The sequence below is a fragment of the Astatotilapia calliptera genome, chromosome 15 (genome assembly GCF_964374335.1).
Source record: "Astatotilapia calliptera chromosome 15, fAstCal68.1, whole genome shotgun sequence".
Classification (NCBI taxonomy): domain Eukaryota; kingdom Metazoa; phylum Chordata; class Actinopteri; order Cichliformes; family Cichlidae; genus Astatotilapia; species Astatotilapia calliptera.
In genome coordinates this window covers 6,097,321-6,114,354 of record NC_137436.1, presented here as the reverse complement: position 1 = coordinate 6,114,354, position 17,034 = coordinate 6,097,321, and the positions used below count along the sequence as shown (strand labels likewise).

The 17,034-nt window shown below is 41.2% G+C and overlaps 1 protein-coding gene across 4 annotated transcripts in view; it reads left to right on the top strand.

Annotated features, from left to right (window-relative positions):
• Positions 1-17,034, top strand: part of ino80 (INO80 complex ATPase subunit) — a 40,077-nt gene that overhangs the window by 3,669 nt on the left and 19,374 nt on the right. For all 4 annotated transcript variants that reach the window (XM_026194342.2, XM_080290084.1, XM_026194340.2 and 1 more), the window contains exons 7-27: positions 5-125; positions 253-458; positions 551-604; positions 758-961; positions 1,086-1,290; positions 2,646-2,713; positions 2,797-3,018; positions 3,348-3,428; positions 3,885-3,980; positions 4,812-4,871; positions 4,967-5,109; positions 5,803-5,887; positions 6,066-6,183; positions 6,344-6,429; positions 7,969-8,136; positions 9,101-9,234; positions 9,606-9,673; positions 10,113-10,206; positions 11,848-12,064; positions 14,385-14,525; positions 15,107-15,332. In XM_026194342.2, the coding sequence (XP_026050127.2) occupies positions 5-125; positions 253-458; positions 551-604; positions 758-961; positions 1,086-1,290; positions 2,646-2,713; positions 2,797-3,018; positions 3,348-3,428; positions 3,885-3,980; positions 4,812-4,871; positions 4,967-5,109; positions 5,803-5,887; positions 6,066-6,183; positions 6,344-6,429; positions 7,969-8,136; positions 9,101-9,234; positions 9,606-9,673; positions 10,113-10,206; positions 11,848-12,064; positions 14,385-14,525; positions 15,107-15,332 (2,797 nt within the window). The remainder of the gene's footprint in view (positions 1-4; positions 126-252; positions 459-550; positions 605-757; positions 962-1,085; positions 1,291-2,645; positions 2,714-2,796; positions 3,019-3,347; positions 3,429-3,884; positions 3,981-4,811; positions 4,872-4,966; positions 5,110-5,802; positions 5,888-6,065; positions 6,184-6,343; positions 6,430-7,968; positions 8,137-9,100; positions 9,235-9,605; positions 9,674-10,112; positions 10,207-11,847; positions 12,065-14,384; positions 14,526-15,106; positions 15,333-17,034) is intronic.

The window sequence follows — 17,034 nt, the reverse complement described above, 5'->3', positions numbered from 1 at the left end:
TCAGCTTCACCAATATCAGTACTACAGCACGGGACTCTTATCTACTCATGATCCCTTCTATGAGCAACAACGCCATCTGCTGGGTCCAAAGAAAAAGAAAATCAAAGATGAAAAGAAATTTAAGGGTAAGAAGAAAAAAGGCATGCCAGTGTCAGTGCCTTTAAGGAAAACAAAAACAAACAAGAAAAACATATTTTAAAACCGCAAACAAGATCTACCTTTTCATTTAAATGTCTTTCCTTTTTTTTGTAGCCAAACTAAAAAAAGTAAAGAAGAAGAAGAAACGGGGAGAGGGAGAATTTGTGGATGAGGAGCGTCCCTTCGTCACCAAAATATTTGCTAAGTTTTCCCATGATGCTCCGCTGCCCATGGTGAAGAAAAAACATCTCACCGTCGAGCAGCTGAATGCTCGCCGACGCAAAGTCTGGCTCACCATTGCCAAAAAAGAAATCCCCAAGGTTAGTTAAGCAAAGAGTCAGTTTTGTTTTGATGTTGGTCCCATTTTTCCAACATTTTCTAATGCCAACTGTCCCATTTCTACTTTTTTCAGTCCTTCAAGCAGAAGACTTCTGCTAAGAATCTGGTATTAACCAATGCAAAAAAGGTGAGTAAAGTGTACACAGCACTCTATGGCTAGGTACATTTAAAGCATTTTGTTAAATGTTTTTGGTTTTGCACACGTGTTCAGCGTGTTGGTAACTCTCCATGTCTGTATATTGCAAAAGTAACTTTTAACGTGTGATTCATGTCCTCTTAGCTGGCTCACCAGTGCATGCGAGAGGTCCGGCGTGCAGCTATTCAGGCTCAGAAGAACTGTAAAGAAACATTACCCCGTGCCCGGCGTCTTACCAAGGAGATGATGCTCTACTGGAAAAAATATGACAAGGTGGAAAAGGAGCACAGAAAGAGAGCCGAGAAGGAAGCCCTGGAGCAACGTAAACTTGATGAAGAAATGAGAGAGGTCTGTGACAAGGAAGTTATTATGGAGACATTTTTAATTTGCCATTACAGGTTTTTTGAAAATCCTAAATATAGATACATTTTTCTCCCTGGGTTTTTTTTTTTTTTTTTTTTGACTCTCTCAGGCCAAGCGTCAGCAGCGCAAACTGAATTTTCTCATTACCCAGACGGAGCTGTATGCTCATTTTATGAGTGGTAAAGCTAGCGTGGGGGCTCCAGGTGCAGATGCAGCACAGGAGGAAATTCTGAGAAAACTTGAAGACACTGCAGCCCAGAGACAGATAGACATTGGAGGAGGAGTAATGGTCAACATGGGACAAGAGGACTATGGTATGAACGACTCAATCGAGTTTAATGTATTACAGAAGAAATTAGTAGTCATCGTTGATGGCTGAAATTTATACATATATTGACTCCCTTCATCAACTATAACAGTGTGAAATTAAATGGGACGAAACTCATTTCTGTTTGTTTCCTGTCTAATCTTCTACTTGTAGATTAGATTTTTTTTCTTCCTCTACAATGGTAAAACAAAAGTACACTCTCCATCTATTCACAAGCATGATAAAAATGATCTAGTCCTCAGTAGGTCTTAAAATTAACCTCAAATGAACCGAAGCACATGATGTGTTACACTGTGTCATTATGTATTTAACAAAACCTAAGTCAAAATGCAAAAGCGTTGTGTGGAAAAGTAAGAACAGCTGATGACAGCTGGGATAGGCTCCAGCGCCCCCCGCGACCCTGAAAAGGATAAGCGGAAGCGAATGGATGGATGGTATTCTATCACAGCATTTAGGTCAGGGTTAGGCCTGGTCTTTGACTTGGCTATTGCAACACCGTGATTCTTTTCTTTTTCAGTCATTCTGTCATAAATTTGTGGCTGTGCTTGTGATCAGTGTCATGTTGCGTGACTCAGTTTGGTCCAGGTTTTAGCTGTTGGACAGATGGCCTAATATTTGACTCTAGAATACTTTGGCATACAGCTTGCAGTCATTGAGTCATGGTTGACTCAATGACTGCAAGGTGCCCAGGTTCTGTCACTGTAGAGCAAGCCCAAATCATCACCGTTGCACGAGTCTTTTTTCTAATTGTTCTGTCACAAATGTTAACATTTGGCATACTAACTGAGGCCTGCAGAGCCTGAGATATAGGTCTTGGGTCTGGCGTTGGGGTGAATTAACACATTAAGTTAACACACACATGAATGCTCCAGGCCAGCAAACTCCCAAAATGTCTGCTGTTGAACACATGTGCTGATGATCAGGTAAACAAGTGCATTTGCTTAGCAGCAGCTGACTGCTGCTTCTCCTGCTAATTCATGGGGAAGCAGTAAGTATGTACTTTTTTTTTTTTTACTCAATTCGTCTGCATTTTGCTTTTTCGGTAAATAGATAACGACAGTGTAACATGTCGTGTTTTGTACATTTGCAAGATTTTAAGGCAAAAACGTTAAAATTTAAAGAGTGTGTACTTTGTTTTTATCATGATTGTTGCTATTATACCGTTTACTAATGATAATAATTTGCAGTTTATTTGATTAAGTATAAAGAATTGTGGTAATACATTACTAAGAATTTCAGTTTAGACTAGCTGTGTTTTGACTATATACTCTGTCAGAAGAAATATTACATTTAAATGGTTTGCAATGCATTTATGCACAAGATGATTGTATGTGATTGCAGATAGCGAATACTACAAATCCCAGGCCTTGAGGAATGCCCAAGAGGCCTACCAGATTCATCAGGAGAGAGTGAGTAATTCACGCACATCCTTTATTAGATGCCCTAATTCACACAGCGCAACTGGCAGTAATGTCCAAATCTCCTCCTTTAGACGCGAATGTTCGATGAAGAGGCTAAAGACAGTCGCAGTGCGTCCCTGCATGCAGCTGGCAGCTTGTCCAAAGGAGCCGGCTCTGGGTTTGGAGAAAGCTACAGCCTTTCAAACCCATCCATCCGCGCAGATGAAGACATTCCTCAACCCACCATCTTCAACGGAAAACTCAAGGGCTACCAACTCAAAGGCATGAACTGGCTGGCTAACCTTTATGAACAGGTACACGTGTCTTATTTTATTTTTTTAATTGTTTTTTCTGACTTATGCTGCGCTTTTCTGAAACTCTCGGTATTCCTTTAGTTTGTTTTCATTACTATGAATTGGGCAGTTTTTAATGGCCAACAGTATAAAAGAAATCTTTATTAGTGTTTTGGTTAAGAAAATTTATGAATCTCTAGTGTAACATCACTAACATGATTCAGGGTTCGTTAGCATTGTTTTTTGTCAACATGTGTACAGTTTTAGGATGTTTTCTAATATTTTTTTTTCCTCCCCACTGAGTGATTTAATTCTTCTTCCCTTTTCTCTTTTGCTCTTCATTTCCACAGGGAATCAATGGAATCTTGGCAGATGAAATGGGACTGGGAAAGACAGTTCAGAGTATCGCTTTGTTGGCACACTTAGCAGAGGTGAGAGAGAGGACGGGGGGCCAAAAGGTTTTTATTCACCACACTCTTCCAAAACACTTTGCGGAATATTCAGTTGACTCCACCATTGTTTTCGACTTGTGATAAAACATCTAAAAGGCAGCCTATTTGCACCTGCATCCTTTAAAGGGTCCCCAGTTTCTGGCTTTTTGCAGGTGCTGGAACATTTCAATGAATTAGTCATATGACTTCACTCCTCTGAAGAGCTGATTTGCCAGCTCTTTACATTTTTTAGTCTCACAACCCCAAAGGCCAAAAAAAAAAAAAAAAAGGTGGAAATGCGAGCTTTTCAGTCAACTGTCGTTGGCAGGAAGGTGCATGCTGTGGGCTTCACAGGCCCTCCAGGACTTCCTGTTTTCTGGGTGCTGCTCACACAAGCACAGCAGACCACCTGTTGCGGTGGTTGACATTATATTTGCTTTTCTGTTCCTGCAACAGAGAGATAACATCTGGGGTCCATTCCTGATCATCTCTCCAGCGTCTACACTCAACAACTGGCATCAGGAGTTCACCCGCTTTGTGCCAAAATTCAAGGTGAGAACCCATCGTGGCTAAGCGAGCACACACACACTGAAACATCTGCAGAAGCACGTCCAAAGGAACTGCTGATTCGTCATTTCTGTTGTTCTTCCGCCAATGCATTTCTCTCTCCGCTTCTTAATGCAGTGGTTTGTTAGTTTTGACATTCTGAGAGCAAGCGCAGGTTACCAGATGAAATGTTATCTGGAGCTGTCCATTAGGGGGCAGTATTGTAGCACTGTTCGCATTGACACATAACTACATAGCTGTTTTTATTTTTGTTGAGTGATACATCTCAAAAAAAATCATTTTGCATGCCATAACTGGCTCTTGAAAGACTGTGCGTAGCCAAAATATTATCAAATGCATCAATATGTCAGCTATGCTTGAACACACACACACACACAGTCAGTGATAAACATGACTCTTTGTTGTGTACGACATTCAGCTTTGCCCATTTTCTCAGCCAGTTTGGAAATAAATCAATTGCAGTTTGTTTTGCTAATGAGGTGTGAAAAGACCCCATTACACAATTTGAAGATAAGCTTCCTGAACATTCAAAGCAAGACTGACTGAAAACAATGGGAAAGCGGCTTGCGTTGAGCGACGTAATGATGTGTAAATCTTTTCACATCGCATTCTATATCTCAACAAGTGGGGCAGTGATTCATGTGCGATGTTATGCCTAGACATTTTCTCTGAGAACATCACTGTGGCTCTGTTTTTCCAGCATTGCTCAGTCTTAACTGTAGGGTTTTGTTTTTTTGCTTTAAACATGTTCACATGGGGATTATTTTGATCTATGAAGGTTTTCTGACAGAACAGTGTTACTGATATGTCCCATAGGTGTTACCGTACTGGGGAAATCCTCACGATCGGAAAGTGATTCGGAAATTTTGGAGCCAGGTAAACATTGAAGGATACATCACCGTACATTTTGCAGCCAGTAAACTCAGCACTTTTTATCCTTTTAACTCTTAACGCTGTGTTTTGTCACACAGAAAACCCTTTACACGCAAAATGCACCATTCCACGTGGTCATCACGAGCTACCAGCTGGTGGTCCAAGATGTCAAGTACTTTCAGAGGGTCAAGTGGCAGTACATGGTTCTAGATGAAGCCCAGGCACTGAAAAGCAGCACAAGGTAAAGCATTATCATGGTGGCATTGATATTTGTGATCACAGGGTCACAGATTCATGTGTTGATGCGTGATATCTGATTTATCAGACTTTGTATTTAAAGATTTTATCTTACCCTTCTTTGGCAACTCAATAACTAGCCTGAGCATACAAACATTATTAAGATGTTTTAAATGCAGACCGGCCTTTTAACAACTTTACTAACCAATTATAATGTCATTCTGGCCAAAACACAAGTGTTGTAAAATAAATGACTCTTTTCTAGTCCCAGCAGTTCTAACTTGCACAGAATGCTGTGGCCATTTGTAAGTTTTCTTGTTTTTTTGTCAGAACAAATAAAGCCTTGCATGCTTTGGATAAGTGTCTTGAGAAATGCAAGTGAAAAAAGTTTGTAATAAATCAGCTAAAATATGCAGAACAAGGGAAACTGTTCTTTAAATCATTTGGTAAATCAACAAAAATGTCTGGAAAAATACAGTAACCGGTCTCTACGGTTTCACTAGTGTGTGTCATTTCTCGGCTCCTACTGGAGACCAGCCAAAATCAATAGACTGGCCAAACGTACAGCCACACACAAGCGATAATCCCAAAAAATGTAGTACATCCAGTGATTACATTAAATGAAGTGTTAAATGCAGATGATAAACATCTGTAGCTGTCACAGCAGGTGACGGTCCTGGTTTCTGTGCTTTTTCAGCGTTCGGTGGAAAATCCTCCTGCAGTTCCAGTGTCGGAACAGACTTCTGCTAACCGGGACGCCCATTCAGAACACAATGGCTGAGGTGAGCGACGTGTGTGTGTGTGTGTGTGTGTGTGTGTGTGTGTGTGTGTGTGTGTGTGTGTGTGTGTGTGTGTGTGTGTGTGTGTGTGTGTGTGTGTGTGTGTGTGTGTGTGTGTGTGTGTTGGCAAGTGTGTGGTCATCCGGGCAGAACTGTAAGAGACTGCATGTTTTCCTCTCAGCTGTGGGCCCTGCTGCATTTCATCATGCCTACGTTGTTCGATTCCCATGAAGAATTTAACGAGTGGTTCTCCAAGGACATAGAGAGCCATGCTGAAAACAAGTCTGCCATCGATGAGAGTGAGTACAGCAAAGGCTACTATTTTTTCCCCCTATTTTATATGTATGCTTTTTAGCTTATTTGAAAATAGGTGTACCAACACTGTTCTTTTATCCTGGCTCTATTTGCGTGTGATATGATTTGTAAGTAAACATAATTTTTTTTGTTGTTGTTTTTCAGACCAACTATCCAGATTGCATATGATCCTGAAGCCTTTTATGCTGCGCAGAATCAAGAAGGATGTGGAAAATGAACTCTCAGACAAGGTAGAAGAACCAAGAGTGTATTAACAATTAAGGGTGACACGACAATCTCATTTTTCAGTTTTCCTAAGGGCAAAAAAAGATGGGTTTCTTCCCCCCCAAGTGGTATCCTTCGTGTTATGCCACATTCCCTCTCCATATTTTAATCCCTATACTCTGCTAAGATAGTATAAGAAATATTTGATTTACAGTGGTCCCTCCTTTATCGCAGTAGTTACGTTCTAAAACTAACCCACGATAGGTGAAATCCGTGAAGTAGCCAACATTATTTTTTACAATTATTATTAAGGCTATAAAACCCCTCACTACACACTTTATACACTTTTCTCAGACAGGCGTGAACAATTTCCCACAATCTGTCTTGTTTAAACACTCTCAAAGCTCAAACCTTCGTAGAAAAATAAGTCCAGAAGTATAGAATCAAACCAAAGGAACCTGCAGGTGCCTTTGACAGTCCAAAATGTTTCGTCGACATTGTTGTTTGTTGGGGAGAAAAGTTACAAACATACAGTACACCACTCAGAGTCACATTGCTAGCGATCGAAGATTTATGTAAATTTGACAAGCTGAACGCATTCTGTACCGGACAGGAGACACGGCACGGAGATGATTGATTGAAAATGGTCTACAGCCGATCAGGATGCAGAACACAATGCTCTGTTTAAAAAAAAAAAAATAGAATAGAATAGAAAATATGTCCAAAAAAGAAGTGAGGATCTCAATAAATGAAATCTAATATGATGCAATAAAAGAGCTTAAAGCTAGAATAAATGCAGGTGTTGTGGTATTATGCTTGTCACCTCTCCTGGTTAAACATGGAGCCTTCCTCCATCTGTCTCTCTGTACACCTCATTGACAGAGAAAGTATTGTAATGAAGGTATGAGTGATGCTTGTGCTGGCAGATCCTCCTGACAGATGTTGGACCCGAGGTCACACACACACACACGCAGTCGCTCATGCTCTGTGGGAGTCTCGAGGAATGGCAGAGTTCACCACTCCCCCACATCTGTCTTTTTCACTTTCCTTTGCACCCACATGTAGTCCTGCCAGCCCACTTCCCTCACTTCTCTGCTCTCCGCTGGTTCCTCTTTGTTTTGTCAGGACACTGAAAGCCAATACTAACCAGGAAAGTTCACTGGTGGTTCACGGTATGGTTTTATGGATTGTTACCGTTGGGTTTCACGGCTTTCATCAAAGCGTGGCACAAGATAAAACCAGAGATTTGAATGTTTGTTTAAAGACTGTTGGGCAAATGGCATGAAGTCCATACTCACATAACAGTTTGGGCTAAGCTCACAGGAAAACACTGTGTGTGTTCTAATGGGATAGAAATGCTGACTCAGAAAAATCAAAACCATTTTGTTCGGCTGACCAAAGGGGCGGGGACAATGTAAAGTTAATTTGAACTACACATGATGAAGCATCCTTCGTTGAGAACAATGATTCTGCAGCACAGTTTTAATAAGGCATTATTCTGCATGTATGTTATGTGACTTATATTTCTTTTTTTTTAATGTTTGAACTCTCCTTACCTTCTTCAGATTGAGATCCTGACCTACTGTCAGCTGACCTCCCGGCAAAGGTTGCTCTACCAGGCTCTGAGAAACAAGATCTCTATCGAGGATCTGCTGCAGTCCTCGATGGGCACGGCCCAGCAGGCTCACAGCACCACCTCCTCCCTCATGAATCTGGTCATGCAGTTTAGAAAGGTATGAGCTCTGATCCATATTTTATTGTCTTTATGGTATTCAATGCTAAAAATGTATGAAAACTAGAAGGGCACTTGAAGAGACCTATACGCTCAGCAAATAACTAGATATTCAAGAACAATAAATAAGACTATGGCTACGCATATGTTTGGATGTTTGAACAATTAATTGGTTACATCGCACAGCACATAACAATACAAACTAATTGCCAATCACAAAGTCATTGTGCAATGAGCAGACCCTAGGTAATCTTCTTTTCTGTCTGATATGACCAAAATATACAAAATGGACCAAATCTTTTATTTAGTATGACCTAAATTGCATAATTCATAGAGAAAGGGGGCCATTTTCACATAGATGCCATCACAAATTGTTCTTTAGGGGCCCTTTAAAAGCCTTGGACCCTAAGCAGTTCCCTGGCGTATGTGCTTGTGACAGGATTGTTAAAGTAATTGTGAAATCAGCACCGTAATGCTGCTCCAGCTGCTGAAAATTGGCCTGTTACTTTTTGGCACTAAAACAGACAAGCACTGATGTAAACATAACCTATTTAGTTATTATTAAGGTATAGTGGGTTTAAAAAATAAATTATATTAATTCTCATATTTTGGTTGGCTGTGGCTCAGGAGGTAGAGCAGGTCATCTGCTAATCAGAAGGTGGCTGGCTGCTCCAACCTGCATGCCAAAGTGTCCTTGTGCAAAATACTGAACTGCTGATGCGTTCTGCAGAGTGTGAATGTGTGACTATTGGGTAGGAAGCTCTTAAACCTGTGTTTGTGTGAAATTGGTGAAAAAGATATGTTGTATAAAGCAGTTTAATTGCTCAAGTAGAGTAGAAGTGCTTTATAAGAACCAGTCCATTTACCGTTTGTTGAGAATGTTAGTCTGATCCGAACAATGACTTGGCTGCACAAAACAAACATGCTGATTCCTGAACTCCAACTGTGCGTATGTTTGTGCGTAGCTCTGCAACCACCCTGACTTGTTTGAGCGTCAGGAGACCCGCTCACCTTTCCACATGTCCCTCAAGCCCTACGTCATGTGCAAGTTCCTCTACCGTCATGGCCTCATTCACACGGACAATCAGACCAGGAAAAAGTGAGTTCTTACACACAGAGACATTCACAGGATCACGTAATCTTCACTAATATTCACTTAATCCAATAATAGACGATCTGTCAGAGTTTCTGTTAACAGTGTTTTAGGGTTACGTTTACATTTGAAATTACTGTGTAAACACTTTGAAAACTGTCTGTTTTTTTTCTTCAACAAATATTCAGCCTTGTGGACATAAGCTGACTTTGGGGCTCACAAGTGGTTATTATCCCAATTATAGATAGGAAAATAAGAATTTGTGTGGGTTGGACTGAGATCAGATGATCATGTCAAATTTAGGTTCAGGTCTGCTATCCCTCCTTTTTTTTTTAAACTTTGGTGTAACCTGGTCTTTCTCTCCATGTCGTCCTCAGATTACTTCAAGTGCTGCTGTCTCCCTTCTCCCCGAATCACATACAGCAGTCTCTCTTTCACAGGAAAGGTGAGCTCACGTCAAGCTCTCAGCTAGAATACAGACAGTTCTTGCTCAAACCAGGAGTTGGTTTTCTCCTGTGACGTGACCTGACATCCAAACCTTTCTGTCTTCTTAATTTGATGTTTCCATTAGGGATGCACTGATAATAAAATGATACTTATGATGGCAGTGGCTGATGATAACCTGTTGTCACACCAGTTTGGTGTTGGCTACATGTTCAGTCAGTGTGGTGAAGACCTGAAACACAGTTCAGCTATTTTTAATCAGAAATATTGTCAGAAAAACGGGCACAGGGGGCATTTTAAATACCTGTGTTTGCCTCCATTAATCAAAAGTGGTTAATCCCTGACTTCCATTAATCCATGCTTAACATTTTCTCCTTTTTTGATTTCTTTAGTGTCATGTTTCAAATATTTTAATTTTTTTTTTTATTTGCCATTTTCAGGTGATGACAAAGGAAGCTGTTTCTCCTTCTTGCGTTTCATTGACGTGTCACCAGCTGAATTGTCCAATCTTATCCTCCAAGGCACCTTAGTAAGGTAGGCATCAAATAGGCTTTAGACTGCTCTAAATGCTCTGTTTCAGACGGATATTTTTACTCTTAGCTAAGTAAGATGTCAGTGAGAGTGGATATATATGACCTTATGTGACCTTATATGGTCATCTTAAGCACAGCCCCATCCTCCTGCTGTTAAATCCTTTTGTTTGTGAAGATTTGGGAAGTAAGTTGGCTTAAACAGTGGGTTGCCTTAAAGCCAAAGGGGTAAGCAAAATTACTGTAGTCCAATTTTAAACATTGAAAAGTTGTAAATCCACCTTAACCCTCTGATGCATAGTGGTCACTGGAGTGGACAGCTACTAAAACGTACATATCTCTTTAATGCATTGGTTTCTATGGTGGAACTGCATATTAGCCTCTAGAGTGCTCTCTGCTGCCATGCTCCATTGAGGTCAATTCAGTGTTCAGTTAGTGCAACTGCAAGTAAATTTCCTCTGAATCAAAGATGGCAGGCAAACTGTCACCCCTGCCGACCACTGCTGGCATATCCTGTCAATCCTTCTATGCTAAAAGAGCCCAACAGGTAAAAAAAATATGATGATATGCAGTAACATCTAGGGAAGGATATTATCTGTTTGGAATAAGAAATTGTTATGTCTAATATGTAGAAAACTACGATTAACCATGTGTCCACTGTAGTGGACATCATGCATTACCCACTATATTTTTTTAACATAAGTCATAAATTGTCTCACTGTTTTTTGGGACTGTTTTGGTTATAAGTAAGCATATAATTGTTACATTTATAAGCTACTCATTTAAAATGTATATTTCTGTGCAGATCAGCTGTAGTTTGAGTTACTATAATAATTATTTTATCATATTTTGTAGACTTCAAATGCAGCAAAGAATAAGGCAGCGTACAGAATAGTCCAGGAAATTCCATCCAGCTCCAGTGATGATGATTTCATTGATGAGTGCAGTGATGATGAGTTCAGTGATAAGTCCAGTGATGATGAGAGTGGCTGCCAGAGCAGAACAGAGACATAGGAACTACGGACAGCCTAGGTGTGATGAACACAGAAGTGTTTGGAGATGCAGAGACTAAGATGTCAGTTTGTGTTTTCTTCCAGCATGCTACTAAGGGCTTGGTAATACTGTCCTGCATCGTTATAGAACTGTGTAGACTCAAAAATGTTGCTCTTGTTGGAGATAGTTTGCCATATTCAGGTGTAGGATTCACAGCTAGGACTGTTGATTGGTTTTGTTATTTACGTCTAAACATTGGGGCCTTATGAGTTGAAAGTTCCAAAAAAATTGCTGAGATGTTTTTCAAAGGATACAAGCAAACAAGTGTTTGTATATTTACAATAGAACACAAGGTAATTAATTTTTATAGTAAATTCACAGTATTTCATGCTAAGTGCTCAGGCGCATGTAGTCCACTGGAGTGGACAAGTTTATAACTTTATAAAAAAACATATTTTTGGGGAAAAAAGAGTTGAACATTTTTTTTCATGTCCTGAGAAGAATAAAAGCACTTAAGAAAAAAATCTTGACCAAGGCTTTCATAATTCATGCATCAGAGGGTTAATTGAGGCTGAGCTTATGTATCACTTAAACCCATTTCTACAGTTTTTTTCCCATTTGTAACTTGAGTCTTCATTTCCTGCCTTTACAGGTGGTTAGCCCTTTTTCTGTCTCTGAAAGCTGCATACCGGCTCCATCATCAGCGCCTGTTCGACCTTGAAGAACAGGGCCAGGAGGAAGCCGGAGACGGGGAGGCTTGCAGAGGAAAGTTACAGCCAGGGATTAAGTGTCTGTCTCGCAAGGACCTGATTCTGTGGCTGAACCGACCCATTTCCTTCCCCAACATGCACAACAGTCCTGTTTTGCAGGTAAGAAACCTCAAGGTGCATGCATGCTGATGGCAAGCTATACGCAAGAAATTCCTGAGTAGCCATCTGCAGTACACATTAATGTGTGGCAGAAATGAGAAACGCCAGTAAAGGATTCATGTCCTGCTGACAGTGCTGAAATTCTCTCCAGAGCATCAGCCGGTGTTTGGCCACACATCATGCTCTCTGCCCCAAGCTTCCTCTCCGTCCACAGGGACGCAATGTGGAACCTAATCCCTTTGTAGCCCTGTGACCCATTAATGTCGATTTCCCTCCTGGTATATGTTTCTATGACCTCGCAGCACACCATCTAGCTTCACTCTTACATCAGATGTGTAGAGGAAATCTCCTCAAATCATTGAACACCATTTCAAAAATATATATACAAAGTCTTGTATTAATAATTAAAACATATTGATCTGCTTTTAGTACAGACTTTCAGCTGGTTGTGAGGTCTGTCTGTGTGGATTAGTATACATGACCAGTGTGTTGCTGGTGTTTTATGACAAAATATGATTAGTGATGTTCGTCGGTAAAGATGATAAATGTAATACATACAGCAAAGCCTTTTCTCTACACGCAAATAGTTTCATGGGTACTGCTGAGACAGCACATTATTGCTTTGACTTTTTTTTTCTTTGTATTATTTGGCAATATGGAAATCTTATTGTTAGTACAGAAGTGGTGCAATGCCAGTTCAAATACAAAGAATAGTAAAAAATATATAATAATAAAAGCTCTACACTGTCACTGCTTAAAATTCCTGCTCCTTCACTTATCTGCTTAACTGAAAAGCCTAAAAAAATCATCAAGATTTCACTCAGCAAACTTCTAGCCATTGGCAGATACTTTCTGTATCACATTTCCACCCTTCCACCAATTCTAGCTTAACTTGTTGGGTGGAAAATACTCAGGAGTAAATGCTGCCGGGGGTAATTCCATCCTCCTCTTCCTTTCCCGGCCTCATCATGCTGGGTTAGGCAGCTGTCTAGCATCTTAGGTTCCCCCCTGGAGCTTCTCAACATATGAGAATAAGAATATTAGATGCAACTTCAAATATGAGCAAGGAATAGAAACTCGCAGACACCTGGAGAGTTTTTACTGTATGTGTGCTTTATGACCACGCTGACCCCAAACTCCTACTTGTAGAAATGACTCACTCCCGCAGTTCTTGCCAACTTCTTTTAACTCCTCATTTTTCTTTTAAAACTGCATGGAGCTGGCACACAGTGGCACTTCTTTCTGCTTGGCTCATCTCTCTCTGGCTGTGTACTTGACAGCGTGGCCAGTATTGCTTTCAGCTTTCCTTTTGCTTCTATCAAGGAATTGAGAAAACCGAGAGAACCAAGACGCGCACTATTATACCCAGAAAGCTGTGGGGGAGCTTTGGATTGGCTGTCTGTCCCTCTGTTTCACTCTCACTCCATCTCTGTTCCATCTCAGTGCTGAAACAGTCGTAATATACAAACAGCATGTTGTCTTTCTCTTAATGTCATCCATATCTACCATATGAAACTCTGCTTTTGTTTGTATCTGACATCATAATTATGTTTCACAACCATAAAGATGTGCTGATATGATTTTTGCATATTGTCAGCACATTTTTAAACTGTATTTTTTTTAATTTTTTTTTTTGTCTTAACTGCAATCTGCTAACAATCGTAACATCCTCCTGTATGTTCAAAGAGGATGAAGCTTTCAGTGCTCAATGTGAAAATAATCTGTTCTTGCTGGGTTTGAAAAACTAACATCTTCCTTGGTGCATTGCTTTTGTGAAACACACACAAAGCATTATGGCCTTCAACAAAGAAAATGAAGAAAAAATTGTAGTTGCTAAGCACTGCCTGAGTTGGTCTGACACTGATAGTTGATTTATTTATTTTTTTATCTGCCATTAGATGGCACTGTGTACCCATAATCTCACACACGTCACACAAAAGCAGACATTACCATATTCCTTTAAAAACCTACCATTCTGTAATACTCTACTATACTTTGTTCCAAATGAATGTTTGTGTTTACCACAGTGTTTTATCCTGATGCCCACATGCTGTGACATGTGGAGTTTAAACCATATAGGCTGCAGTAATCTTACATTTCACATAGCAATTTCAGCCTTAAGTTGAAATGTTATGTAATATCTTTGGATAAAAGCCAGATAAACTTAAATATAATGTGAAAACAGCTTATAAAACGATGAGCACTGAACTCAGTGAGCTTTGTATGATCCTACTTTGTTTACTTCTGTTTGCAGTTCCTCTCTTTTCTGCTTAAACAAAATCATTGATTCATTGTGGTGATTTCTGTATATGCTTTTCAGGATTTGGTGTTCACGGCCTCCAGGCCCGGCGTGGTGGGGCACACAGATGTGAAGGTCCACTGCAGAAAATTGGGCACCTTTACAATCCAATCCTGCCAGCCCACGCTGCCACCTAAGTTCCTGCTAGCCGCCACACCCAGGGTATGTGTATAAGAGCAACAAACAGACTGAGGAGGACACACTTGGAAGTCCTGCCTGTCTGTATGTGATGACAGTCGGGGTTGTGTGCTGGCGCGCTTAAAACAGCTAAGCATTTGGGTGGTCGTGGAAGAGGGAAGCGCTGTGAACAATGCTTTTGTGGCTTTTTAACAATGAGAAGCTCTTATCTGTGAAATGTTTGTATGACTGTGTGTGGTTGGGGTACAGGAGGTCAACACTGTGACTCCCAGCTGCACTTAAAACAAACGGAGTCTCCAAAAAAGGGCTTCTTGCTCAGGTTATTCAGTAGTTGTTCAGCTTCCTCTTGCCCCCTCACCTCCTCCTCCCCCTACACACACAAACATACGCAGATGCAGAAGTTGCTGATTCAGTGAAACCAGGACTGCATGCATCGACATCTCTCCATCTACAGCTTGAATCTCTCTGGAGCAAAGTTATCAGTTTGTTAAAGAAAAAAAAAAGAAGTCTTAAAAACCAAGCCTATGTCAGCGTACAGTATTTGTGCTTTGCCATCGTAAAATGTTGTTTCTATCCATCATGCAATGCTGTCTTTTGTTTCCAAGGTGACAGCAGTACCCATGGAGCGCTATTGTAACGACCGCAGTGCTGAATACGAGTGGCAGGTGACACGCAGCGGAGGAGGCCCGATCTTTAAACAGTGTTTCCTGTACGGCTCTCCTGAACTGGCATCAGAATGGCGTGTGAGGGCTAATGCCTTTCACCCACAATGCCCTGGGGGTGTGATGGCCCTCTATCCCCGCCATGGATGGTCCTTTATACGGATACCTGGTAAGTCCTGTCTCTCTGTGTGTGTGTGTGTGTGTGTGTGTGTGTGTGTGTGTGTGTGTGTGTGTGTGTGTGTGTGTGTGTGTGTGTGTGTGTGTGTGTTACTACTGAACATTCAAATGAGTCCCCCTGGTCTCATGCACAGCTTTTCACACTAGGCTATCAAATCCCATAAGTAAATGTCCCACAATTTGCAGTCTAACAAATAGATGTATTAGATGTAGCATGTAACAGCAATGACTGTTCAAGGGGCAGCTAATCTGAAGAAAGTTTGCTTATGTGGAGAGAGATACAGAGCTTGTTTAGGGCAGTAAATGAGGTAAGTTTAGCTCCACACAGAGGTGACCAATAACAGTAAATAGTGGATATCCTCTTTTATAGAATAGTGAGTAATAGAGGCCCGTGGGAGAATCCATAGATCTTAGTCCTGGGTCAGGAGGGCAGGGCAAGCAACATCACCCTCCACTATCTCTACCTGTAGGTCACACAGTGACTTCCCAGGGAACTGCTGAGATAAAGGGCTTCTGCAGAGGTTCACAACACATACCAGCAATTTCCATTGAATTATGAGATTCAATGGAAAGATTGTGTTTTGTTTTGGGGGGGGTTTGTCCAAGTGAATTTATGGCTTAGCAGACCTTTATCAGAAAAGATTGGCTTGTTGAGCAAAGGGTTAGCTGCAGCACACTAAAAGGTGATTCACCACCAGGCTTCAGATGACTGATGGATGTCTAAGGTGAGAGAGGCCGCTACCTTCTTACAGAAAGCACATCCGTTCTCAGTGACCTAATGAAGGGGTCTCTGATAAACTCTGTTATGGATTATGATGACTGTTTTGTCAAATTGTCCCAGCGCAGCAGACACTGGATACCTTGTTTGATAAGCCTGCAGTGCGCTCATTTAACAACCTTTAGTACTTTCTGAGGTGCACTGTAAAACAACAGCTTCTCTAAAAATCATAATAGGTCCTTTAGATCCTGTCAGATAAATAATAATAAAGCTTAGTCCTTTTTTTAAGCTCCTGTGTATACATGTGCTTGTGAGAGCGTTTCTGTGTAAAAGTGAGAAACACAACAAGTATTTGTTTGTCTGTGTGAGAACAGCCTGAAAGCTCTTGTGAAGTTATACGGAGGCAGACAAAGCGAGGAAGTTTAGCTACTGGTCATTGTTCAAGTGCTCAGTTAGGTAACACTAATAGATGGTCTGCCTGTGTGCGAGTGAGTGTGTGTATATGTGTGTTGTTTATGTACAGTCGAGCCCATTAAGTGACGTGTGCGGTGCTCACACGGGGACCGAGGTGTCTCTCAGCCCTCCGCACACACTCTCCCACGCTCAGGGGGACAAGCTTTTACCTCTGTCTCTCCTTCACTAACAGACAGGACGGTGCGCTGGGCTGAAATCAGTATCTGGCCACGGGCTCTCAGTCCGTCTGGTCTCCCACTTCTTTCTCAGCCTCAGTAGGAAGGAAATGACCCAACACTCAGGCACCCGTCCTCCGCTGAACACATTGTTGCCACATCAAGGCTCAGATATGTACAGTAGCTCAGCTGAAGTTTCCCACCCTCCGTCTCCTCCGCACTCCCAGCCCCACACCTTTAGAACAAATGGCAGAGCTGAATAACTGTTTGTTTTGAGCGCCATGGCGTGAGTACAGCTGCCCACTGATATCGATGGAGGAATCTAATCAGAGGACTTATTAGGAATC